The sequence below is a fragment of the Chrysochloris asiatica genome, unplaced genomic scaffold (genome assembly GCF_000296735.1).
Source record: "Chrysochloris asiatica unplaced genomic scaffold, ChrAsi1.0 scaffold00074, whole genome shotgun sequence".
NCBI classification, from domain to species: Eukaryota; Metazoa; Chordata; class Mammalia; order Afrosoricida; family Chrysochloridae; genus Chrysochloris; species Chrysochloris asiatica.
In genome coordinates, this window is record NW_006408592.1 from 12,656,914 (window position 1) to 12,684,834 (window position 27,921).

Genomic DNA, 27,921 nt, shown 5'->3' on the forward strand with positions numbered 1-27,921 from the left:
CAATCTACTCTCTGTCTCTGTAGGTTTCCTAGTCTGGATAGTTCATATAAATGAAACCATACAATATGTGGCTATTTATGTCACGGGTTTTTCACTTGGCTTAATGTTTAAAGTATATTTATTTGCAGTGGTGTTCATAACTATGAAAAATTGGAAACAATCTGAATACGTATTTTAAGGGTTGGGTCAATAAATTATAGTATTTCTGTAGAATGGAATACTGTGAATCCTTTAAGAATATTCATGAAAAATAGTATGGTATAATACAATGATCCATTAAAAAGTCTGTTGTTAGGTGCCATGGAGCCAGTTCCAACTCATAGTGACCCCTGTATAGGATTTCCAAGGAGTAGCTGATGGGTTTGAACCGCCAACCTTATGGTTAGCAGTCCAATGCTTATCCTACAATGCCACATCAGGATAATAAGCAACTATTTTTAACTATTTTAAAATGCTTTAGAAAATATCCTATAAGGGGCCCTTGTCACGCTGTTGGATACGCACTAGACGCTAACTGCAAGGTCAGTAGTTCAAACACACCAGCTACTCCGTAAGACAACACGAGGCTGTCTATTCATAAAGATTTTACAGTCTCAGAAAGCCTATATAGGGTCACTATGACAAAACTACTCAATGGTAGGCAGTGGGTTTTCGTGTGGTTTAGGAAATATCCTAAAATATAGGAATACACCAAAACATTAGCAATGGTTTCCTTTGGTTTTGGAGATAATGAATGATCTTTTCCTTTGCAGCAATTTTCCTAGTTTTGTTTTTGTTTTTTATTTTTTTTAAGGATTATATATTCTTTCTAGAGTCCTGTGTGATGCTGTAGGATAAGCATTGGACGGTAAGGTTGATTTGAACTGCAAGATCAGCAATTCAAACCCACCAGCTGCTCCTCAAAAACCGTATACAGGGTCACTATGAGTTGGAACCCATGCTACGGCACTTAACAACAACAATATTGTTTCTAGAATCAGAAGCGAAAAAAACACATTTAACAGTTATTCTGCTCCCTTCATCCTCACTCCTGAACAAATTCTGCCCCTGTCCTCTCCCTCAGACCAAGTCCGGAACAGCTACTACATTGGAGCTGATGGCTCCCTGCGTCTGCTGCTGGCCAATGGCATGGAGGTGGCACTGCAGACGGAGCCCCACCTGCTGGCAGGCACTGTCAACCCCACTGTGGGCAAGAGGAACGTCACATTACCCATTGACAACGGACTCAACCTGGTAGAGTGGCGGCAGCGCAAGGAGCAGGCTCGCGGCCAAGTCACCGTCTTTGGGCGCCGGCTACGGGTAAGCAACACCTTACCAAGCAGGTCTCAACCTCTGGAACTTGTAGAAATAAGGAGGAAGCTGGAAAACTAGCTTCTGTTCTTGAAACTCTCCCTGACTGATTCTGGGATCTCAGTTTCCTCATCTGCAAAGGGAGGAACTAAACCAGGGAACTACATGTAATACAAGTCTCTTGTCTGTCTTCTTAGTTTTTACTTGTAGAAAGCTCACTGGCCTTGGGTGTTAGGACTGAGCTGGAGTTCCAGCTTCAGTTCCATTATCCATAAAATAGGGAAAATAAGATTTTACAGTGCTACAATGATTAGAAATAATATATCAAGTATTTGGTTCACAGTCTCCGACATAGTAAATGTTCAATAATTAAGCACCGTCAAGTCGGTACCGACCCTGTACAGGGTTTCCGAGGCTGTAAATCTTTAGGGAAACAGAAAGCCTCATCTTTCTCCCGCCAAACAACTGGTAGTTTCAAACTGCTGACCTTCAGGTTAGCAGCTCAACTCGTAACCACTACGCTACCAGAGCTCCTTCATAGCTACTGCTATTGTTGTTGCTATTAGTAGTATTGTAATTACCATTGTGTACATACTTTCACTATTTGGAGCCTGAGCCACATTTTCCACTCTGTTCAGAGTTGTTCTTCCAAAATGAGCAAACTTCCCACCACCATAGCTGTTGCTGTCAGTGGGTTGGCGCCCATGCTCTGGCATTTCAGAGTGATTTCCAGTATGTGGGTACCCTGAACTAGCCTTTCTCTGTCTCACTTCCCAAGTTTCAGGAGTGTGTAGCCTCTGCCCCAGGGCCTGCCTACCCAACTTCTTTCCCTCCAGCTTCAGAAAGGAAGGTGATGGAGAAAGTGAACCCTAAGGAATTAGCACTGGCTTCCAGCACAGGGGCTCAGGAGATGCGTGCACAGCTGAAGTGCACCACAAACCTGAGCCAGTTTTAAAACCACAAAAGCATCAGCATAACAACATCTGGGACTCTTTTAAGTCCCCTCTCCCTTCATCAAAGAAAGTTCCTCTAAATCCCTGTGTTATACAGGAGACTAAAGTTCAGAGAGGGCAAGTGATTGTTCCCAGAGTCACACAACTAAGTGGTGGTAAAGACTAGAAAATAGGTACTCTATCTTTTGGGTTCAATGCTCACAACAGAACCCAGAAAACCAGACTTCCATAGTTCCCTTCAGATGAATTCAGTCAAGAACCCTAGCAATCATCTAATGCAGTAACAACAGTCCACCAACAACACCCTGCCCCTCCCCCACCAGTTCCCTGGGTTGAATTTCCAAAGAACCCTTCATGCACATCTTAAGTCTCCATGAACTCTTTCCGGCTCACTACATGCATGCAGCGTTTGACCTGGGTTTGATTCCTGCCTGGGCATGGTGTCCCTTGAGCAACTCTACTTCTCAGCACCTCAGGTTCCTTTGCAGAATGAAGATAATAGATTCAAAGCACCTAAAGGAGCTCTGGTTGCGTAGTGCTTACAAATTGGGCTGCTAATCTCACAGTCAGCAGTTCAAAACTACCAGCTGTTCCGTGGGAGAAAGATGAGGCTGTCTGCTCCCGTAAAGATTTACAGCCTCAGAAACCCTGTACAGGGTTGCTATGAGTCGGAACCGACTCCCCGGCACATAACAACAACCACCCAGTGCTGATAGACCCCAGGTGTTCAATAAGCAGCAGCGTTTAGTACCATTAGGATTTCCTCTCTGCTGTGTGAACTGGACCAAAAGTTTCCCAGGCTTTAATTGGTCCCTCTCCCAGCCACAGATTAATGGTGCTCCAGTCGGGTGGCCACATCTCCACGTCCTCCCGAAATAAATGGCCACCCACAGTGGCAGCATGTGGAATTAGAATGTTAGCCGGGTGCGCCTCCCATAATGGAACTCATTTTTTATACAACTGGGAACTTTTTAATAAAGAAAGATGTAAAATAATCTCACTGCCTCCACTGCAGAGCCCAGGAAGCAGTAGGCGGTTCCCCAGTGAGCTGCTTAATTCAATTTTATTAATTTTTGCCACAGAGGTATAGCTCCCCTTCACCAGGGGTCCTCTGGGGGTGAGGGGGACTACTGGCTAGGTATCATTACCCTGTTGGGGGAGGGCCATAGGAGATCTTACAAAGAGATTCTTTGAGATGGTTCCCATTATTATTGGCAGCATAGCCCTTGTATCTTCCTTCACCACTTCAGCAGAAAGCACAGCTTCGGCCTCCAGTGCCTCTGATTTTTCATGGGAATTGTGAGCCACATTGTTTTTGCTTCTGCAGTTGTGTTTGATTACCCCAGGGAAGGCAGCCTTATTATAACAAGGCCATTCACACCTAAAGTCATTGGCATCATCTTTATAAATCCTTATCTTCAGGGCATTATAATTTGTATGGGGATAAGGGGGAGACACACTTGTCTCTACTTCCACTGAGAATGGTCCCTTGCTGTCATTTAATGGAAATCATTGCAGGCATTTATTCAGTTCCTTCTATGTGCCCAGCGGTCCACGAGCTAATTTACATGTTTCTTCAAACCTCACAACAACCCTATAGTTTTGTTTTGTTTCACAGAGGAAGAATTGAGACTCAGAAAAGGCAAAGGACTTGCCCAAGGTCACACAGAAAGTTGATCACAGAGTGAAAGGTAGAATCCTATCATTAATTCCTAGACCTGACACCCACCCACCCCCCACTTTTTTTTTTTTTTTTTTAACCATACATGCTAAGTTCACATGTGGGGTTTTACACCATGGTGTCTACACTATCTGATTTTCCTTCCTTACTACTGATCAAAGTTAACCAGTAACTGACAGAAGGAGAGAAAATATGCCCAGATGCCCCTGTAGGACCAAGAACCAATTAGAGGCACCAGTATTTAGCTTCACGGTACCAAGCAGGTTTTCAGGAGTAGCCACTGTCTAACAGGTAGATCCAAATACAGAAGCAGACCCCAGGAGTATATTTCTGTATTAAAATATGATAAACCCTGATTTATTGCTACTCCTGTGGAAGTCATATATATCTAACTCTGAAAGGAAATTGAATTGTATATTGACTTAAGAGACTGGGTGGAGATCATACCAGGGGCTTCTGTTCCTGAAGACAGGAACAAACTTATCCCAAAATGAGAGCCACGTCCTTTCAGTCAGAGAGGCTAACACACACAATGCTGCCCCCAAGGAACAGGCTCAGAATATGGTTTTGGACTGCCTGAGGTGACCAAGAACTGCATTAGCAAAGGACACAGTACTGGGAAGCCAAGAGTCCTTATAAGGTAGGACTCACTTAGAGGACCACTGAGCATTTGTTGGCACCTTTCAGTGGTGAGAGTCAAATCCAGACTCAGCCAAGGGATCTAGGTCAAGGCATTTCATCTCTATGAGCTTTGATTTCTTGAGGCCTACACAAGATAATATGTTAAACACTAGCACAGTGCCTGGCACATAATAATATCATGTATTTCTTTCCTGAGCCCATGTAGCCATCCTTCAGGAGGCAGACTAGAAAGATCTACCTCTGTTTGTACATCCACATTAGAAATATATCAGAAGATGATGTGGATCATCTTCTATTTGAGCAATTATTTGCTCACCATCTGCATTGTCTTTGTCCTCACAACAGCCCTACGCAGTCAGCAATTTCCCATTTTACAGGAAAGAAAACCTCACAGAGCTGACAAGTGATAGAACCAGAACTCAAGCCCATGTCTGCTGACACCCAGGATTTGTACTACCTCTCTAACCACGAATTTCTCAGTATAGCCGAGAGCCAACTTGGCCATCAGACCAAAGTTATCAACACACAGATTAATTTTCTCTTTTCTTTCTAAACCTTCTCCAGGTTCACAACCGAAACCTCCTGTCTCTGGACTTTGACCGCGTGACACGCACAGAGAAGATCTATGATGACCACCGCAAGTTCACCCTACGCATCTTGTATGACCAGGCAGGGCGGCCCAGCCTGTGGTCACCCAGTAGCAGGCTAAATGGTGTCAATGTGACATACTCCCCAGGGGGCCATATTGCTGGTATCCAGAGGGGCATCATGTCTGAGAGAATGGAATATGACCAGGCAGGTCGCATCACATCCAGGATCTTTGCTGACGGGAAGACATGGAGCTACACATACTTAGAAAAGGCAGGTGTCTGGCTCTATCACTGCCCACATAATGTAATAGGCCAATCCCGAGCCAAGTCCAGTCTGCTGATCTCAGTGGGAGAGTGAAAACCTATGTTCAAAAAAAAACTGCCAGGGTGCCACAAGAGGCCTCTGGATGGATCATGGTGATGGCATAGTACATGGGGGTCCTAGAGCAGAAGGATGTTAAAATACCACCTGTTAGACTAGAGCTAGTACTAGGTCCAAACACTAACTGGGCTTACTGAGCAGGACTCAGGGTCACAATCCAGGACAGAAGCCTGCTTCCAGTCCTAAGGCACATTGAGAGATCCAGTCACAGAAAATAAGGTAGAAGCCTAGGTATCAGTACTTAGGCAGAAGGCGGCGCATCAGGAACTTTGAGTGCTAGGTTGGGGGTAGGAGGGCCTTAGTAAATCCCTTCTGCTTCAGGTCAGAATTCATTTCATCCTAGGTGCTAGGAAACAGAAAGGGTCTGAAATCAAAGTTGGGCCCAAATAGGAGAAAACGATAGCTCTGCTGCCTCTTGCCTGAAACAGTCAGTCTCTATCTCATGTCTTACTTCTGATACCTGGATCCCTGCTTTGTTTCCTGGTCCCCTGTCTGCTTTCTCTGTGTGGCCAGTGTCCCCAACTTTATTCTGGGAGAGAATATCTCCAAGACTAATTTTCTCTGGCGTGCTAAGAAAGAGGCCTGGGATGTCATCCCACATCCTGAAAAACCAAACCCAGAGAGGGGAAGAACGTATTCAAAGCCACACAATCAGTGTACTGTATAACCCAGGTTTTCCCATTCTTATCATAGCCCAGGGTGGGCATGTGACCCATAATTGCATGAACAGTTGTTCAGAGCCTTAAATGTCTTTCTCAAAGATGGTCTTTGTCCTAGAGGCCATATGGCATCAACAGAAGTTATTTAGCAGGCAACAGTCATTGCCAGATTTGTGTTTTCAGGAGAATCATTCTTGCTTCAGTGGAAAGATTGATTTGAGAAGGAGTCAAGAACAAGGAAAGCAGTAAAGCTGTCACAAATACTTCAGGCCAATGCTTCCTAACCTTTCTTAGATAGTATCGCATGGAAAATAGGATCAACTGTATACCACACAATGGGGTAACACACAAGGCTGCTCAGCATATAAAGCAAATGGCCTGAGTGCTCTGGGGCCACAGACCCAGCCAGGACCAAAGGTTGAAAGAAATTCTTGTTGTAGTACAGCCATCAGCCACTTGTAGTATCCTGTGTGGCACAATGGTTGGTTGGAAAGATCCAGTTCAGGTGTAACTTGGAAGAACTACAGTTTCCTAGGCCTTTCATTCCTATCCTTTTAAGTCCTGGGCATGCAGACCTACCCTTTCTCCTTGCTACCCACCGCTGATCTCTGTTTTCTTTCCCCTCCAGTCTATGGTATTACTCCTCCACAGCCAGAGGCAGTACATCTTTGAGTTTGACAAGAACGATCGCCTCTCTTCTGTGACGATGCCCAATGTGGCCCGGCAGACTCTAGAGACCATTCGCTCAGTGGGATACTACAGAAACATCTACCAGCCCCCCGAGGGCAATGCTTCAGTCATCCAGGATTTTACTGAGGACGGACAACTCCTTCATACCTTCTACTTGGGCACTGGGCGCAGGGTGGTATATAAGTATGGCAAGCTGTCAAAGCTGGCTGAGATGCTGTATGATACCACCAAAGTAAGCTTCACCTATGATGAGACAGCAGGCATGCTGAAGACCATCAACCTACAGAATGAAGGCTTCACCTGCACCATCCGCTACCGTCAAATCGGGCCCCTGATTGACCGACAGATCTTTCGCTTCACCGAGGAAGGCATGGTCAATGCTCGTTTTGACTACAACTACGACAACAGTTTCCGGGTGACCAGCATGCAGGCTGTGATCAACGAGACCCCACTGCCCATTGATCTCTATCGCTATGATGATGTGTCTGGCAAGACAGAACAATTTGGGAAGTTTGGTGTTATCTACTATGACATCAATCAGATCATTACCACAGCAGTCATGACCCACACTAAACATTTTGATGCCTATGGGCGGATGAAGGAAGTGCAGTATGAGATTTTCCGCTCACTTATGTACTGGATGACTGTCCAGTATGACAACATGGGGCGAGTAGTGAAGAAGGAGCTGAAGGTGGGACCCTATGCCAACACCACCCGCTACTCCTATGAGTACGATGCTGATGGCCAGCTGCAGACAGTCTCCATCAATGACAAGCCACTCTGGCGCTACAGCTATGACCTCAATGGGAACCTGCACCTACTGAGCCCTGGGAACAGTGCTCGGCTCACCCCACTACGGTATGACCTCCGTGACCGTATCACCAGGCTGGGTGATGTGCAATACAAGATGGACGAGGATGGCTTCCTGAGGCAGCGAGGCGGTGATGTCTTTGAGTATAACTCAGCTGGCCTGCTCATCAAGGCCTACAACCGGGCTGGGGGCTGGAGTGTCAGGTACCGCTATGATGGCCTCGGGCGGCGAGTCTCCAGCAAGAGCAGCCACAGCCACCACCTGCAGTTCTTCTATGCAGACCTAACCAACCCCACCAAGGTCACCCACCTCTACAACCACTCCAGCTCGGAGATCACTTCCCTCTACTATGACCTGCAAGGTCACCTCTTTGCCATGGAGTTGAGCAGCGGTGATGAGTTCTACATAGCCTGTGACAACATTGGGACACCGCTTGCTGTCTTCAGCGGAACGGGCTTGATGATCAAGCAGATTTTGTACACAGCCTATGGGGAGATCTACATGGACACTAACCCCAACTTCCAGGTCATCATTGGCTACCACGGTGGCCTCTATGATCCACTCACCAAACTGGTCCACATGGGCCGACGGGATTATGATGTGCTGGCTGGACGCTGGACCAGCCCAGACCACGAGCTGTGGAAGCATCTTAGTAGCAGCAACATCATGCCTTTTAATCTCTACATGTTTAAAAACAACAACCCCATCAGCAACTCCCAGGACATCAAGTGCTTCATGACAGGTGAGTCTCACGGTGCCTTCAGAAGCCAGGGCCCACTAGGTTCTGGTCACTGAAAAGACTTCTGCCATGAGAAGCTGAGATGAGGGATGGGAAGTAGGCTTCCTCTTATAGCAGCATTTTCCAAAGCAAATTTGAAAAAACACAAATTCAGAAAAATTCTGTGGAAAATTAAGTTCTGGCATTAAATTTGACAGGAAAACCACCATTCTTAAGTTTTCATAATAGCTTTTAGCTTATAAAAAGCTGTGGGCATTCCCATAAGTAAAGAGAACTATTTAATTTATTAACTCACTATTTTTCACACTTATTTGACCATAAACAACCAACACCAACACCCCCTTTTTTTGGTTTGTTTTTTTAATCATGCAACCCTAATATCTCACTAAATACATCCATTGGGATCCACTTTGGGAGTTTCTGACCCAGAGACCAGGCTGGCTATGAGTCCCTGATAAAATAGGATAAGTAGAATTTTAAAAAAGAAGAAATCAGTTCTCTGATTTGAGATGATGTCATGGAGAACCCATAGATTTTAGAGACAGACAGAACTAGATGAACTGCTGACACTCCCATTTCTAAGCTATAAGTTATAAAAGTTATTGACTGCTTTAGGAGTTAGTCTTCCTACCTTGTCTGTGACAAATTAAATATTCATACTGTAAACCCTAGAGCAATCACTTAAATTTTTGAAAAATGGGTAGAACTCATTAGCCAATACGTTAATTGTTGTTTTTGTATGCTGGGTGGCCGATTCCAACTCATAGTAACTCTGCATAGGGTTTCCAGAAGCTGCTAGTGGGTTTGAACTGCTAACCTTGTGGTTAGCAGTCCAGTCTTATCATGCAACACCACACCATTAGCCAGTAATGGAGATAAATTGAAATACTGAAAGAAAAATCAATCAAAAGAACTAAGAACAGATTAAACAAACAAAGACAAATCCCAACCTACAAAGATAAAATGAGATACATTTTATAATGTACCTACAACAGTGCCTGGCTCATAATGGTTCTCTTTCCTCTACTGTCGGACTTTGAAAAATGACCTTTGCCACCTTCTACTGTGAAGCCAACTTGGGTATAAAGTTCCCTATAGATCACACAGGCCAGAGATGTTCCTGAAAACCACAGTCCTTTCAGCCAGCTCTCACTCTCAGCTTAGCCACAGAAGACTTTGAGGCAGAGCAACCCTGAGGATTCAGATCTGGGAAAAGCCAGCACTTTTTATGGATGAGTTTGTGATTGGCAATTAGTGTATATATCCCAATTTTCAAACCCTGGAGTATCCACCTCTTTCATCCTGTGACATAATCCTCCTGGTCTCATTTTATGACAATTTTATTTATTCTTTCAAAAGAGTGTGTCCTCTGTATCAAGCACTGTGTCAGGCACTGAGGATAGAAAGATGATCCCTGCCCTCCAGGGATTCACAGTGTAAGAGGAGAGTGAGGAGACCATTGTGGTGATTTGCAGAGATGGCCATCAAAACACAGAAGAGGAACAACTAAACTAGATCTACCCAGAGATTTCTGGAAAGGCTTCACAGCAGTTGACAATTGAAACTGGCATATAAGTAGGTATTATTAGTAAGAGGAGCTCTGGTAGCGTAGTGGTTACGAATCGGGCTGCGAACCTAAAGGTCAGCGGTTCGAAACTACCAGCCGCTCCGCGGGAGAAAGATGAGGCTTTCTACTCCCGTAAGGATTTACACCCTCGGAAACCCTGTACAGGGTCGCTATGGGTCGGAACCGACTCGACGGCACTTAACAACAACAATTAGTAAGATCAAGTTGGAAAAGGAATATAAAAGTATAGGAAGGGGATCACATTCGAGTGCCCCCTAGGAATGTGACCTCTTAGCCCACAAACTTGATGGCCCTGGTTAGGCTCTGTAGCTGCTGACCAGTCATAGGAGAATTTATCTTTCAGGGAACCATTCCAGGTGGGCTTATTGAAAGCAGGAGTTCCCAGAGTGGAGAAGAAGGGGGGATCAAGGTGGCAGACAAGTCTGATAAAAACGTTCTTAGGACCTATTGATAAACATGAATATCCCAGCCATCTTTCACAGCATTCACCAAGCTCACCTTGGCTGCTAACTCTAGAGAAAATTTGACAGATTGAGATGACAGTTCTATTACATCTGTCTGTATTAAACACACCCTGTGCCTTGCCCTCCATTGAGTTTTCTGTGAGATGTCTTAGCAGGTTACTGCAGCTGGTTGGAAAATATACTTTTCTATTTAAAAATGTAGTTTGCAAAAAAATTAATACTTCTCCCCATTTTCTCTGTATAGCACCATATACATCTGGCATCCTTCCAGAATGGCATTAACATTCCTTACTCAGAACTACTGTGTTCTGGTTATGTGCTAGGCACTTAGCAGATATGACCTCCTTTAAACTTCACAACAACCCTGAGGTGACTGTCATCATCCCCATTCTACAGATGAGAAAATGGAGGCTCTAAATGATCATTTGCCCGGAGTCTCACAGTTATAGACTTTAACCTATGTTACATGATGCAGTTTTGAAAACCTGAGGTAGGGTCAACTTCCCTAAAACCATGCAGATACCCCCGGTAGGAAGGCAGATTGCAAAACTGGGTGTTGTTTTTAAGTGCCGTAGAGTCGATTCCAACCCATAACAACCCTGTATAGGGTTTTCAAGGAACAGCTGGTGAGCTTGAACCACCAACCTTGCAATTCAAACGGCTCTGCAGTCTGGCACATTAACCCACAGCACCACACCAGGGCTCTGCAAAACTGGGTAGGTAACCAAAGAAAATGCCTACTAGATACATCAAGGAGCTCTTGTAGCATACTGGTTATGAATCTGGCTGCTAATCTCAAGGTCAGCAGTTTGAAACTACCACCTGTTCCATGAGAGAAAGATGAGGCTTTCTGCTCCATAAGGATTTACAGCCTTGGAAACCTTTACACAGGGTCACTATGGGTTGGAACCAACTCCATGGCTCACCAACACCACCACAGATACATCAAGGAGTGCTGGTGTGGCACTATGGGTTAATGCGCTGAACTGCAAAGTCATTTTGAACTGCAAGATTGGTGATTCAAGCTCACCAACCGCTCCCCGCTCCCCGGAAACCCTATACAAGGTTGCTATGAGTTGAAACTGACTCAACGGCTCTTAACAACAACATGTTGCTGTTGTCAGGTGCCATCGAGTCGGAACCGACTCATAGCGACCCCATGCACAGCAGAACGAAACAATGTCCGATCCTGGGCCAACCTCACTACCGCTGCCACACTTGAGTCTATCAATGATGCCACCTGGCCAATCCATCTCGTTAGGGGTCTTCCTCTTTTTCTCTGACCCTCCACATTACCCAGCATAACATCCTTCTCCAGTGACTGTTTCCTCCGGACAGTATGTCCAAAGTATGAGAGATGAAGCTTAGCCATCCTGGCCTCCAAGCTTAGCCATCCTGGCCTCCAACAACATAGATAACATTATGTACATTATTCCACTTAATCTTTACATGAAGTCCTTGAGATGAGAATTATTGACTCTACTTATAAAGGAGGAAATGAAACGTAGGATGGTAAAGTAACTTGTCCACTAGAATCATGTCCTGTCTGACTCCAAATAATCTTGAATTTCAATATATTTTGTACAATACAAAGCTGTGCAGAGTGAAAAGAATGATATTTGCTTGAGTTTCATCATGGTTCCAGATGGCAACACTAAGGCTGGGGGCGAATAGCTGAAGAGGAATGCTTTTTTTAAAATTATAGGGAAATGTTTACTTCTGGTGTCACTAGAAGAATCCCTGTTGCTGTTAAGTACTGTTGAGTAGGTTCCAACTCATCACAACCCTAAATAAGGTTTCCAAGGAGCAGTTGGTGGGTTTGAACCACTGACCTTGTGGTTAACAGTCTAATGCTTTTCCCTGGGTGGCACAAACGGTTAAGCACTTGAGAACTAATCAAAAGATTAGTAGTTCAAACCTACCTAGAGGCTTCTTAGAAAAAAGCCCTGGCGATCTGCTTCAGAAACATCACAGCCATGAAAACCCTGTGGAGTAAAAGGTCAACTCGGACCATAATTCAGAATTAATTCACTTGTTTTCTTTTGTTTTTATTTTTGGTTGTTTTTGCATGTCATAAAAAGAAAATTCCCAACTCTTCAGAAAAGCGCCATAGAAAAACTAATGAATAATACATGTTCAGCATTTTTCCTTAAAGGCATAATGGGAAAGTTCCCCACCTTCTATCATTTGTAATTAAGGACCAGCCCTCTTTTCTGCCCCATAATTTCTTGGGAATTCACAGTGTTCTTGATAGAAGCTTTCCTTTGCAACTACAAATTCAGCTGCTAGTTCTCAGCCTCAGGCAAAAAGACTTCGTAGGTTTTTGGATTGTTTTTTTTTTCTTCTTTCCCCCTGTTCTGTTTGTTTTAATTTCCCAAAGAACCATCTGCCAAGATTCATAAAATCAGAGAGTTTAAGTTGCTCAGTGAAGAAAGAGACTGAAGAAAAGCTGGTCCAAGCCCCTAATGTTACAAATGAGAAAATGGAAGTCCAGGGACATAGACTGGAGGAACTATAGAAGCTCTTCCATGAGTCAAGAACTCAGCTGGAAATTTTAAAATATTTTAAATCCAGCAGTTTCTAGAACAGTCCCTTCTGTACTAGAAATGCTCCCCAAAATGATAGAGATACTATTAGTATTCACCATGATGTGGTAAAGAGACACTTCTTTCCTCAGAGAGGTTAGGTAAATGGTCCAAGTTCAGACAGTATATTGGGAAGCCAGAACTTGGACCTATTTTTATCTTTCCTCAGCTACCATGTTCTTTCCCTTATATGATCTTGTGTAGTGTGGCTGAAGCTAGGTGTAAACCTGGGTTTCCAGTCTTCTCTTTATACAACCATTCTACATCAGGGCCTCTGGATTTCATACCAAGGAGAGAGTCCCTGGGACATCCCCAAATGAAAAACAAAACAAAGACTAGAAGGCAAACAGAGGCTCTTGAATATGAGGGCCAACATGGGATATAATAGAGAGTTGACCCTAAAGTTGCTCCCACCACTGGATGAGCTCGGGGAGTGGGGTGGGGGGAAGGGTGGTTGTGGTAGTTAGTCTTCTTGAAGATTTCTCGACCTGTCCAACTGAAAGATTTCAGCCTCCTCGGATGTTTTTCCTTGAATCGAAGTTATTCATGCCTGTATCTCCTCACTCTCTTAGGATCCTAAGTGCTCAAGGTTAGGGTCTCTGTGCTATTCAGAGTTTTAGTTCCCAGGCTGACACGGTGCTGTAACATAAAAGGCCCTCAGCAGCAATTGGTCAAGTAGCTGGTGGCACACCCTCAACCCTGTTTATTTTTTTTAATTTTTTGGTTCCTAATTCCATTCTCCACTGAGCCAAATGCTGCTCCTTGAATATGGCAAAAACGCACCTACCCCTGTGTTGCTAAATGCCGTTGGGTCCAATATAACTCATAGTGACCCTGTACAGGGTTTCCAAGGAGAAGCTGTTAGTTTTGAACTACCGACCTTGTTCACACTCCAGTACTTATCCTAAAGCACCACACCAGAAGTCCATTTATCCATTTACCTCATATTTTATTATTTTCAGTCCCCTAAAAGTTAAATCAATAAATAACCATGCTTAGGATAAACACTGGACCACTAAGTCAGTTTGAACCACAGAGTCGGTGGTTCAAACTCATAAGTCGCTCCTCAGGAACCCTATCCAGGATCACTATGAGTCAGAAGCGACTCAGTGGCAAACAACAACAACATGGGGCTAGATGGGGAGTGCAGTCACTGCAAACTACAAAGTCAGCAGTTCAAACCCATCAGCCTTCAGTGGGAGAGAGAGCGGGAGAGCTCCCACAAAGATTTACAACCACAGAAAGCTTATACAGGTTCGCTATGAGTCAGAACTGACTTGCCAGCACTTAACCAACAGCAACAATGGGGTTAGATCCTCAAGCGCAGTGTACAAACTGGAAAAGGAAGGCACAGAGAGGTAAAGAGACTTGCTAGAACTGGCAGAGCAAATCAGTGGTAGGATCAGGGAGAACTTCTTAAACCTTGGCTATAGGCCATCTCCATACCCAGTGGCCCTTTAGTCCAGTGATGTCTAAGCCCAGAAGAGAGGGTTGATAAAGGAGGGAAAGTTGTGTTTAAGTTAGCATTTTCTTTTCTTTGAAAGTCAATCATTACAACTTTTCCTTTGGGTCTGATTGGTCTCTCTCTCTGCTAGTGTTTCCTCTAGTTGGGTTAAATGAGGGGGGAAGGGAGATCTTCTTATTCACCCACAGCTTGCTTCTTAGTATGAAGTTGGAGGTTCAAAAGGAAATGACAATAGAAAGGGAAGTTAGAAAACACAAGTTCTACTTAAGCTTCCTCTTTCTAGGCGAGGGAGTCATGGGGACCCCAGATTATGTTGAGCTTTAATACCACCAAACAAATTTACAAGTAGCTGTACCCGTTGATACTACCAGTAAAAGTGCTCCACGTCTCCAGCCCCACTTAATTCATGGTTATATTTCTATTTCTCTCCCACCCAGATGTCAACAGCTGGCTGCTCACCTTTGGATTCCAACTCCACAATGTCATCCCTGGCTACCCCAAGCCAGACATGGATGCCATGGAACCATCCTATGAGCTGGTACACACACAGATGAAAACTCAGGAGTGGGACAATAGCAAGGTAATTAATGCATTTGACTGCCCACCCCTCCGTCCATTCAGACATTCTAGGAATGAGTCACACCAACTTTTCAGGAAAGCTTGGGCTAGTATTGGAATCCTATAGCTTGTCTCCACAGTTCCTGAATTTTCAACCAGTTCTTAGTAACCCCTTAATCACAGTGGTCCCAGCTGTGAACAGCATATGGTCCTCCCATGAGCAACATTAAAGATTTTGTATGTTGCATTGGGGTTTGTAGTTTCATTAAAAGACTGCCCCCAGTCCAAAACGCCAAAGAAGGTATGTTCTAAATACAAATGTGACATTATCTGAGCACCTTCAATGTACCTGATGTGAGATATCTCATGTAAATTAGCTCAAAAATATCCCAGTGGTAATACTGGTCTCATTTTACAGATTTGATGCCTGAGGCTGCTCCAGTGGCACATAGCAAGGGGTGGAACTGAGATTTAAACCCAGAACTGCTGAGTGTGGTGCCTGGCATACTATAGGAGCTCAATAAACATTACTTTCTTTTCTATTCCTTTTATGGGTCAATTTCAAAGACTCATAGAATTATATAGCTGACGACGTTCTTAAAAACAGTCTATGCCACCTAATCATTTTATATGTTCACTTACCCATTTATTTCCTCCTGCCCTCATGAATCCTCTTATCAGGCCCAATTCTGTGCCAGGCTCTGGACTGCACTCAGTGGAGGCAGGAGTGAGTCAGGCTGAGATCCATCCGGGGGGATGGCATACCAAGGAGGAAAGTTAGGGTTGAGAAGGGGTATGCTGCTATGCTCCAGAAACTTTTCTTATTTGTCTCTTACTCAGTCCTCCAATGACCCTGACCCCTCTACACCTCAGCTTAACTCACTCCTTGCCCTGGACTATGAAGGATACGGTTCTGCACCTCTGTGCCTGCAGGCACCTTTTATTTTCCTCCTTCAACACATGTGTCCCACTTGGCTTTCATGCCTGCTGCTTTCCTGTATCTCTACTATACTATGAGCTCCAATTGGGCAAGTGCTGCATCTATAAGGAGCCCTGGTCGCATAATGGTTACGAATTGGGCTGCGAACTGCAAAGTCAGCAGTTCAATCTACCATCTGTTCCGCGGGAGAAAGATGAGGCTTTCTGTTCTCATAAAGATTTACAGCCTCGGAAACCCTGTACAGAGTCACTATGAGTTGGAACCGACTCCACAGCATATAATAACAACAACAACATACAGCCTGGAGCCCTGCTGTGGCACTGCAGGATAATGCATTGGTCCACAAGGTCACGTTGAACCACAAGGTCGGCAGTTCAAACCCACCAGCTGCTCCCCAGAAACCTAATACAGGGATACTATGAGACAGAACCAACTCGATGGCACCTAACAACAAAACATACAGCCTAGGAGTGGTGCTGTAGCTAGATGGGGTACAAAGTCGGTGGTTCAAACCCACCCACCACTCATTCAGGGTTACTATGAGTCAGAACCAACTCGATGGCATATAATAACAACATATAGCGTAGCACACAGTTGTTGTTAAGTGCCGTCAAGTAGATTCCTACCCATAGCGACCCTGTTTAGGGTCTCCGAGGAGTAGGTGGTGAGTTTGAACCGCCAACCTTGCAGTTCAAACATGGAAAACTTTCATTGAGCAAATAAATGAAGTAATTAAACCAACCCTGTGAAAGGTATATTCTCATTTTATAGGTGTGAAAGGTATATTTACATTTTACAGGGAGAGACATCACACAAGGTCACTTGTCTAGAAAGCAGAAGGAAATGACCATCAAGCCAGTCTGCCTACAAAGTCTGTTCTTCCTGACGCCCTCCACTGCCCTAGTCCTTCTGCTCTGCCCCTTTGGTCTCCACTGTCCCCCTGGCTCTGTCCCAGCTGACCACAGGGCCAGCTCCAACTACCTGTGTTCTTCTTCCTACCCAGTTCCCTTCTCCACGCTACAGAATCCCAGCCTCCGACTGCCTGTTTGCCAACCTCGCCTGTCAATGAATTATTGATTTCTGCCCTTGGCAAGCATCGGAGATCTTTGTTGTTGAGACTCTAGCTTTCGTGAAACTCTAGGAAATAACTGTTCACAGACAGGGTTCTATTAATTATAAAGAGGACTTAATTTCAGTGAGAAGCCGATGGGTCTGTTTCTAAAGCCATTTCTCTGAGTCACTGATAAGGCCCCGGAGCCTCCCAGACATGGCTTCCCCTGAGCACCCTGGTTCATGGGAGAGACAGGCAGATGGTACTCCAAGCTGGTGGTGGGTCCAACCTGTCCCCCATAACAACCAAGAGCAGGGGCATCTGAATAATCTCAAGGGAGCACTAAGGGGGCCAAGACCCCTCTTGAAAATCAGTTATAAACACCGTGGAGAGTGATAAAAGCAGGGCAAGAAGGTTTATAGAAATCATTACTTTTCATCTTCTTGTGCCTTCTTGCCAAAAAAATGCTCTCCTTGCCATTCTTCTATCTAATTGTTGTTGTTGTTAAGTGCCTTCGAGTCGGTTCCGACCCATAGCGACCCTGTACAGGGTTTCCGAGGGTGTAAATCCTTACGGGAGTAGAAAGCCTCATCTTTCTCCCGCGGAGCAGCTGGTAGTTTTGAACTGCTGACCTTATGGTTCGCAGCCCAATTCGTAACCATTACGCTACCAGAGCTCCTTTCCTCTAACTTGCAGCCTGCCCTGAGCCCCAGTGTCTCCAGCTCTCTCCTCCACTGTCAGACTGAAACTCTCCTGAGCCTTATTTGCACCTCTCTGCTCCAACAGTCCTTGAAGCTGGAACTCCTAGTTAGACAGACCTATGCATTCGAATGTTGATTTGAATACTTAACTAGCTATATACAAAGGGGCTTCAAAGAGTTCATGGAGTAATTCATTACCTTTTAATGCCTCTTTTCCATGTGAACTTTCTGATGCTCCCTCATATGTGGGGCAGGTACAGCTGTAGTTTCTTTAGATATAAAATCAGAATCAGAATAACAATACCAACAATATGGAGTTATTGTGGTGATCACATAAGTTAATGACTGTTACTGGTTTAACTCAAAGATCAGGAAATGCTAGTTCTGGTTATTATTACTTCTCTTAGAAGACCAGTTGGCACATTGGAAGTAATTTTTTTTTTTTTTTGCCAAATGTGTCTTTGCCCACTAGACTATGAGTTCCTTGAGTAAGGAACCTTGTCTGATTGGTTTTGTGCCCCCATGGGTCTGGCACCGAGTAGGTGTGGTCCTTGTACAGTTTCTGAATTGAGAGGGTGGTAAATTGGGCACATGATGGGTGGCTGTATGTTCTGATGGTCAACAGTAGAGTGAGATGCTACAGGTTAATAGGTAAGTACGATTTGATTTAGTTATTTAAGCTTATTTTCCAGACTCTTGCTTTGTTTTGTTCTGTTTTCGTTTTCCTTTATCTTACTTACTCTCCCGCTCTCCTCCCCACACCAGTCTATCCTCGGAGTACAGTGTGAAGTGCAGAAGCAGCTCAAGGCCTTTGTCACTCTAGAACGCTTTGATCAGCTCTACGGCTCCACGATCACCAGCTGCCAGCAGGCCCCAGAGACAACAAAGAGGTTTGCATCTAGTGGCTCCATCTTTGGCAAGGGAGTCAAGTTTGCCTTGAAAGACGGTCGAGTGACCACAGACATCATCAGTGTGGCCAATGAGGATGGGCGGAGGGTGGCTGCCATCTTGAACAACGCCCACTACCTAGAGAACCTGCACCTGACCATTGAAGGGATAGACACCCATTATTTCGTGAAACCCGGGCCTTCAGAAGGCGACCTGGCCATACTGGGCCTCAGTGGGGGCCGGCGAACCCTGGAGAACGGGGTCAATGTCACTGTATCCCAGATCAACACGATGCTCAATGGCAGGACTAGACGCTACACAGACATCCAGCTCCAGTATGGAGCCCTGTGCTTGAACACACGCTACGGAACGACGCTGGACGAGGAGAAGGCGCGGGTACTGGAGCTGGCCCGGCAGAGAGCTGTGCACCAGGCTTGGGCCCGCGAGCAGCAGAGAGTGCGGGATGGGGAGGAGGGCCTACGGGCCTGGACAGAGGGAGAGAAACAGCAGGTGCTGAACACGGGGAGGGTGCAAGGCTATGATGGTTTCTTCGTGATCTCTGTGGAGCAGTACCCAGAACTGTCAGACAGCGCCAACAACATCCACTTCATGAGACAGAGTGAGATGGGGCGAAGGTGACAGGGAAAGCCAATGCCTGGACTTCTTGCCAAAGACAGCTACACTTTTTGTGGCCGCAGACCTGACTGTGTTGTACTTTAAAAAAAAAAAAAAGTCATTTTTTTAACAAGTACAGAAAAAAAGCAAAAGAAAAAAAGATACTGGTTGCATTGTAACTCATGCAACATCCTTTTTGTTTTTTTTAAGAAAAGAAAAACAAAAAAATAGGCCTTCACACATTTTTTGCAAAGAACAGAAGGTTCTTTTTTTTTTTTCTGTAGTGTGATCACAATGAAACCTCTCTATTGTCTTTTGTTCCCTTTATCTTGCAGATTTTTTCCTTGTTGTTTGGGGTATGTTTCTCCCCTCTGAGACACATCTCCTGGACTGTGTCATTGTCCGTATCTCGGTACTCAGTGTGATGTGACACATGAGTGTCTGTGCTAACATGTCTCTTGTGCAACCCTTTCTTCTTCGCTGGGGGTTGGGCAGGAGTGAGGGGTGCGGAAAGTAACGAGCCAATACAAAGTCCCTTCCAAACGGGACGGACGGAAGGTCTGTGGGTCTGAGGCTGCTTGGCTAGGCTAGACTCCCACAGACAAGTTGTGGCTTTTTATTCACTGTGTTCTATCCCTCCAGAGCCACAGATGGCCTCATCTTGCTCTGGAGATTTTCATGTTATTCAGCACCTTTTCAGGCTGCCCCAAACTCCTGCCCCTGCTTTATATTTTTATGCTAAAGGAAACCCCCTATCCTTTTTGCAAATCGTGTGTAATTGTCGGTGTCACCCCCATACTGGGATGGAGAAAATGTTTCCCAGGTCCTTTCCCCCAGTCCGGTGGCATAGCATCCAAGTGCTAAAAGCCCCTTGTCCACAGGAGGCAAAGGCACCTAGGATGTCTGTGGTTGGTTGACCCTCCCCAAGATGTTTGTTATTCATCTCTTCCTCTCTCCCAAAGTCAGATGTGAAAACCAGCACTGCACGGCAAGCCCTCAATGTGGATGCCATGTCCAGGGAGGGGAAGACCACCTATGGCCAAGGATTGGCAGTGGTGGCAAGGGTACCAGCCTGCCTTCCTACGTGAAGCCCTCTTCTCATGATCTTGGGTGTTTTCCTGCCACTGCTCAGCTGCCACCACTAATAGGAATGTGGACAAAGGTGCTTGGTGGCCTTTACTTCTGGAAAGATACTTAAGGAAAAGTCAACCAAAGAGAGGGAAAGCATGAGCCAAGCATCATTCTACCCAGCTCCTGAAGTCTCCTCTGTCTCACACACTCAGGCTAACTGTAGAGCTGGGATACAGCAGGATAAGCTTTCAAAAAATTCTTCTCAGACAGCTCCAACCAGAGTTGGAAAGAGAGCTAGGATAAAGGAGGAGAGAGCTAATTTGGGGCAGCATGTCAGTATTGCACAATTCCACCAAGAAGAGTGGCTGGTGCCCATGGATCTGGGCTGCCAAGCTCAAATTGTTCCTGTGACAATCCATGCCTAAGGTCATCTGGAAGACTTGAGCACTCTCAGGAGTGGGTACAGCCCACATCTGGAAGGCATGTCAAGGAAGAGACAGCAGCCAGCAGGCAAAGGGAAGCACTGTGGGGAGGGGGAAGTAGGAGCAAGCACTAGGACTCCTTGCTCAAGGGTTCCATTCCTGGTTCATCTGCCTAATTACCATTGTCATTACCACTCACAGGAGGCTCTGGAAGACAGGAGGAGAAGCCAAATGCTTCCTTTTGAGCCAGGCTTCTTAGAAAATGGAACTTTTATAGGGTTACATTTGCATTAAGTGTGGAAAATGAATTCTGAGTCTGAGCTTTTCCCCGTGGAAACCTTGTTGGACTGATAAGCTCATGGCACCTTTATAGCCTTACTCACAGAGTCTTCAGAATATTACACAAATTAATGAAACCAAGGAGGTCTCTTACCGTCTGAGAATCAGAGCAACGTAGAGCCTGGGTTCTGCCTGGCAGAGGGAGGTATCCAAAGTGTCTCGGGCAGAGGCGGTTTCACCTAATGTCATCCCCTTGGGATTAAAGGATGTGTTTTGCTAAGTGCTCTTCCTGTTTCCAAAAAACAACAGTGTGCCTTGGCCTAGCCTGTTTGTCCAATGGCTGCCCACTGCCTCTGGGTACAGAACTCAATGGAGTCAGACAACAAGCTCCTTGGCCCCACTGTGAACCTCAGGAGCTGGCAAGGGGGCTACTATTAGCAGGTTATTCTTGGATAGGATGGGGGAAATTTGGCCTGAGGAACACAAAGGTTTTGTTTGTTTTTAACCCAGAAGAGACTGATGCCTATCAGCATGTACTCTTGACATCAGGGGCCCTTGTGCAGCACTCTCCTGCCCAGTGCCCTGGTTGATCGGTTCCATGCTGTTGCATATCAGTCAACACCTACTGGGGACATCAACTTTAAAGTCAGATGTAAGACAATGCATGAGAGCCAAGGGAACCCTCCCTGTACTTTTCTACCACAAAAAGTAGTCCTTAAAAGGTATGGACTTTTTAAGGATCACAATCATTTCTTTGAATGATCTTATTTTTCCTGGGCCACATACCACCAAGGAGGTCCAGCTTCTGAGGGGAGAAGTTAAAGCATTCCTGAGATTTGGTGGTAGAGAAAAGCTCTCAGGTGTGGAATAGGTGGCATTATGTACCTCTTTCACACTGATGCTAGTGCAGGTACATCTAGTACTTCTGTCCTCCCCTCTTTGGACCAATTTCCAATTGGGCTGACAGGTAACTCTCAGTACCTCCTCTCGGTCTGTCCTCCTGATGAGACCTCAGCCCCCAAACACAACAAGGAAAGTCTGAAGGCATGAGCCAACATTCCATATGCCTGTTGAGCAGCCTCTAAGTATCAAAGCCCACCCTTGATGGTACCTTCCCCTTTGGCAAAACCTGTCCCTTCTTTCAAGTTACCAGTATTCTCCCACTGGCTCAAGGTCATGAGGTGCTGCCTTCTGATCCTAGGAGAAGGTGGGATTCTCCGCCACCCTCTGCACCTACCAGTTGGCCCCTCATCCTGAGCCCCTCTGCCATCAGCTTAAACAAGACATTTGTGATTCCCCAGTGTGGCTTTCTTATAGGCCATTCCTTTTACCCACACTCCAGAAGGAGCTATAACCTTGGGAGGAATAGGAAGCAGCTCCATAGGAAAGTATACTTTTGTCAGCCCTGTTATGAATTACTGGCAAAGGGTCCACACAAGGGTCTGCTTTCTCCTTAGGGAGGGAGCATTTGAAACAAGCTCTAAGAAACTGACCACAGAGGTTCAAAATGGCCAGGGGTGTGAGGGCAGAGTGGGACTGGGAGCAGAAAGTCACAGTGTGGCAAGGGAGGTGAGTAAAACTGAACAGAGTTACTTTTTATAGACACACAACAGAGGATCAGCTTTGTTTAAAAAATAAAATAAGGGGTCTTTTTGGTTGTGATTTTCAAATGTCTCCTTTATCAGTGCAGGGGATTCCATGATGCAAAGATGAGGCTTTTAGACTGAAATCTTAGAATACACTTTTACCATCTCTTGCATTGCATCTGGGATTAACAACATGATGAAGGCAGTGATGCTAAGCTTTGTACCCAGGAAGAATAAGTTCACCAGGACTCAGTGGGGTCTAAAGACTTTGGGGTCCAAGTCAAGTCTATTCTCCACCCCTCACAGCAGCCACTAACCCGATAGGTGGATCCTGGTCCTGCCCTGGGGACTCGCCTTCCAGAGGATTCCAGAAAGAACAGTCTCTCCTTTTTTCCTAGTCTTCCATCAAAGGGTTTCCAGATGGGTTTATATATTTGTCCATATTTATTGGAGGGGAGAAGGTTTAAAACAAGAACTTTGTTGTTCAAGGCCCTTTCATTTATTTAACCTTCCAGAAAATAGCAAACTCATTTTAAAGACTCATTGCTCAGGTGACAGAGAGAAACTTTATCTTCTCCAACCTTTACATTCTCAAAAAAATAAAACAGCTTTGTGTACTTGCCTGCCCCAGACAGTGGTGAACTCTTAGGTTTCATTATGAGTGTGGAAAATCAAGAGTGGGGACAGCCTGGGGAAGGTCCGATGGTGTGTTTCTTACCCCTCTGGAATGCCAAAGGCATAATATTGGATGACCCCCCCGGTCCCCGAGAAAATGTGATTTATTCTGAGGGCAAACTGCCAAGGGAAAACTAACCCTCAGCAGGCTCAGCTCTCCTGGCAGCTGAGTCACGGTGTCTGATGGTGCCCGGCAGTCCTGGATTCATCAAACACCAGAATCCCACTTTTCTAAATCTGCCTATTGTTCTTAAGGACTTCTGAACCTGCAGCTTCGGCAAAAGGACTTTATTCCAAGCTGCCTCTGGACGACCAACACTGGAGACTCTTGGCCTTACCATGTGGAAATAGTTTTCCTGAAGTATGGAACTAATTTTGAGAAGTTTTTTTCTCAACACTTTTGTGTTTCTAACACTGTATTCTTGACTGTGTAAATACCAACAAGGCTGTAAATAAATGCAGATGTAGATACCTTCTAGGAAAAAAAAAAAAGAAAAGGCATAAAAATAAAACCAGAAGTGATCCCGTGTAGCCTTCGTTGACAAATAAAAGACTATTTTGTGTTTAAAGGTGTTTGGTTGCCTTTGTTTGGAGAGTGAGCTGAGTGGCTTTCTCTTGCTTGCCCCTCATGGGAGCCAGTCCTCTGTGTATGCATGTCTTGTTGCCATCGGCTATCAGGAAAACCTGCAGGAAAACTTGGGTCCTGGGTCTCAAAGTCCCGTGTAAGCCCTCCAAGCCACAACTGTGGTAAGAGAGAGATTTTCAAAGGGCCACAAAGACCCAGGGACTTCACTGATGAGGAGATGGTTTTGACACTGTAAAGTGCTACTGAGTTGGGTTTGACTCCTAACAACCCTTTATAAGGTTTCTGAGTTGTGGCTGGTTGAGTTTGAACCACCGGCTTTGTGGTTCAAATCAACCTTGCAATCCAGTGCTATAGTACCTACCAAACCAGGGGAAGGTCTACACACTCGGATATCAGCTGCATCCCTGCCTCGGGCCCCCTCCCGCTGCTGTCCTCACTGACCTAAGGGACAGACACCTAGGCGAGAAGAATCTGTCCCTCACCACTAGACACGCTGACTTGTCCAGTGGCCACAGCCTCCCACATGGACCATAATATTTGCAGTTTTAAAAATAAATGATACAAATAAGTATAGCCACATAACACTTAGAAAGGAAGAAAATCATAAATAGTACCACCACCCCAACACACCCATTACACATAACCCTTCTTCCCTACTCTGCATGTCCTTATTTTTTTTTAAAAAAGGTAAGGTATGTAGTTGCATCACAGCATACACATGACTATTCACCCTGCTTTTTGCATGTAACCTCACATTTAGCCTTCCACTCCTAAGAGTCAGGGATGACAGCTGGTTGCTTAAGAAAGTACATTTTAAGCCCAGCTCTCTGGTGTGAATGGCAAACCCTATGAAAATGCAAATTGTCCTTTGAGGGAATAAAGCAGAAGGTGTCATCTCACTCCCCCTAGCCTCAGGACTGGCCCCCCACCAAGTCCTCAGGGAAGAAGCTTCAAGTTTCAGGCCTCTGATGCATAGGACACCCCAGGCTGGTTGGGCACTGCTGCCCACCACCAGCTTCTGTGATGCCCAAGAGGCAAGTAGCGTTTAGAGGATGAAGAGTTGCCGATTTTATAACAGAAGCAGGACAAGGCAGTCCCACGACTTGTGTACATGTGTCAAGACTCTGGGTGTTAGGCTCTTTGGAGCAGAACCCCATCAACATTCAAGGGTCAGGTTCCGACTAAGAGGGGAGTTGCCTGGGTCCACACAGAGAGACTGAAAGGGTAAGCAAGTCAAAGTCCTGGTATGGTAGTGGGATAGGCAGATGCCCGGTGCCCCCATTTTACTGCCACAGGAGGTAAGTTCTGGTGACCTAACTCACCCCTACTCACAGTCACAGTTTTGTGACAGCACAACCAGCCCTTGCCCACCACCTCCCAGTGTGGTTAAGGCTCCTAATGCCCTTGCTTGATCCCTGATCAACCTAGGATTTGAGCTAGAAACTCAGAGACTCCACAATGCTGGGGGGGTGGGGTACATTTAAGGTGCAGAAAGAAGATGAAGGGTGTATGTAGAGGTGGGAGGAGGATTGTAACTCAAATGCTAACAAGGTGGTTTAAACAACAACAACAAAACACTTCCCTAGAGCCAAGGAAGGAGGGTACAGAGATGATTGGAGTAAAGGGAGGGTGAGACTTGAGAAAATTTCCTGGAAGATGTGGGTTTGGTGACAAAGGGTTGGAAGAGAGGGGAAGACATTGCTGATGTTAGAAGGTATGCTACTCTTACCTTTAGGCCTGACTAAACTCTAAGCCCTATTCCTGTGAATCCAAAACATATGAAGCCAAAATTCCCCAAAGCTCTGATCCAGCGCGTCTCAATTTTTTCACATGGTAAAACACACAATGGATGATGTTTACATGCAGGACCCATGAGTGTACCTAGACTTGGTATAATATAGCTGTAGGTTATGTACACAGCCTAGCAATGGAGAATTGCCTCTTCTTTCTATTCCACTCATAAAACATCAGAATGCAAGTGAGGGAAAGAGACAGCATTTTAAATAAAGAGAGGGATCATTTAAAATATACTCTAATTTATAACAAATGCAACTGACTTGCAAAGTTAGTACTGTAACTATTCATAAGGACTTACTTCTGATACATCCCATCACTGTTTGTAGCAACATGAAGACTGGGAGCAATTACTACCTCCTTTTTTCTTCTCTGTCCTTGGTAGTGGGGGTCAGGGTAAGACCTCAGAGACCCTAAGACAAGGATTTGTTTGAAAGCAATTTATTATAAAGTGGCCCTGGGAAAAACAAAAGTAAGCAAATGGGGATGAAGGAGGACACATGAAAGAGCTGTGAGATGAAGTAGTCTCTGGAGTGTAACTGGCTGAGTCCTGCAGGGTTATGGAAACAGTCTGAGTCACACTGGAGAGCTGTCCCCTCCAGGACAGGAGCAGTATTTGTACCTTGGTACCTGTCAGTTCTTGGCTGAGGGCTGTTCCTGCCAACGTAATTTCTCAGGCACTTCTGGTTCTCTCTGCACCTGCCTACAGTCACAGGTGTTGACCACTGAGAGGGAACACACACACATACACACACACATGGCTATACTGTGTGCATCCACTGTAGTCCCATTCCCCATCTCATGTTGACAGTTTAAAGTCACCAGCCACTCCTGAGAAACCCTATACAGGGTTGCTATTAGTCAGAATTGACTCAACAGCACTTAAGAACAACAACAGGCATCTTAAAGTACACTGACAATGGTGAAGACAGCAGAAAACCAGGCCACACGTCCTTCTTTCTGTTCTATATGGGCTCACACCATGAGTCAGAGCTGCTTTGATAGCAACAAACAAGCTCCAGAGAGGTGTTCTTGGCAGATTAGAAAATGGGAAGAAGGATAAATGTCATCCGTGCATGGGCAATATCTCCGTTCCCTGGCATACCACCCCACTCAGTCTCAGTCACTCAGGAAGGCAATGAGTTTCCTCCAAAACATCAAAATGGTGTGCCCTCAAGGATCAGAACTCACTGGTGTTGGCAGGCTCAATAATTAAAAGCTCATTTCTGAAAAAGATATTATTAAATAGACTTAAAAACAGAAGATGTAGAGAACAAACAAGATGGCGGATCAGGTAGGAGTGCAGTGAAGAGCTCCATCAGCAACAACAGAGAATACTGGACCAAGCAGGCTCAGGGGATGGTGCCAGAATTCCGAACCATATATAAAGGAATGTTTAAAAGGTTGGAAGACTCACAGCTGGGGGCATTGGTAGCAGAAGCAAGAAATCCATTCCTTTCTAATTCAAGACGCTCAGCTGCTCCAGGAGCCGCCATCTTGGGTGAGACCAAGTAGGGGAAGGATCAGAGCAGCCACAGACGCCTGACAGAGCCGCGGAGATAAAGGTGTGGACATTCTTTTTTTTTTTTTTTTTTTTTTTTGGTATCTGTTCATTGGTCTCTCGCTGTCTGCACACCTCCATTCTGGTGACTATAGGGGTGCCCAAGCGAGTGGACACCCAAGCCCCACCCTCAGAGGGTTCTACTACGCATGTGTAGAGATCTCTTCGAAATTTAAAGAGACAGTTTCCACTTAAACCCAAATGGCCACAGCTGGCCCTGAACTGTTTATAACTAGAAAGAAAGGGCTGAACAGGGATTGTGGAGGAGGACAGGCAGACTAAAAAGGAAATATGCCGAAAATTAAATCCTAAATTACGTCAAAACAACCAACAGTGGCATATCAAAATTTCTCAGGAAGAAGAGTGAAAAGGGAAGCCCATTTCCTGATCACATCTACTTGGAGGCAATCAGAAAGCATAAAAAATACCAAAATACACACCCATATAAGTATTAAAGCCACAAATAATTCCTGAGTATGTCCAAAAAACAGAAACAGATGACCATATCTGCACATATCCAGAAACAAGATACAGTGACTGAGGCAAATGACTGGAAGTAGACCTACACTCCCTACTAGAAGATGGGCAGGCTTTGGAAATGCCAGAGAAGGAATTCAGAAAAATGATTATAAAATGTATCAAAACACTATACAAT

General features: G+C 45.2%; 1 protein-coding gene across 1 annotated transcript in view; it reads left to right on the forward strand.

The window, feature by feature from the left end:
* The window catches only part of TENM4 (teneurin transmembrane protein 4), a 543,700-nt gene extending 521,933 nt beyond the window's left edge, over positions 1-21,767 (forward strand). Inside the window, exons 26-30 of the mRNA XM_006864983.1 lie at positions 1,064-1,299; positions 5,131-5,427; positions 6,826-8,440; positions 14,977-15,119; positions 18,555-21,767. Of these exons, the coding sequence (XP_006865045.1) occupies positions 1,064-1,299; positions 5,131-5,427; positions 6,826-8,440; positions 14,977-15,119; positions 18,555-19,316 (3,053 nt within the window). The 3' untranslated portion in view covers positions 19,317-21,767. The remainder of the gene's footprint in view (positions 1-1,063; positions 1,300-5,130; positions 5,428-6,825; positions 8,441-14,976; positions 15,120-18,554) is intronic.
* The last annotated feature ends 6,154 nt before the right edge of the window (positions 21,768-27,921 follow it).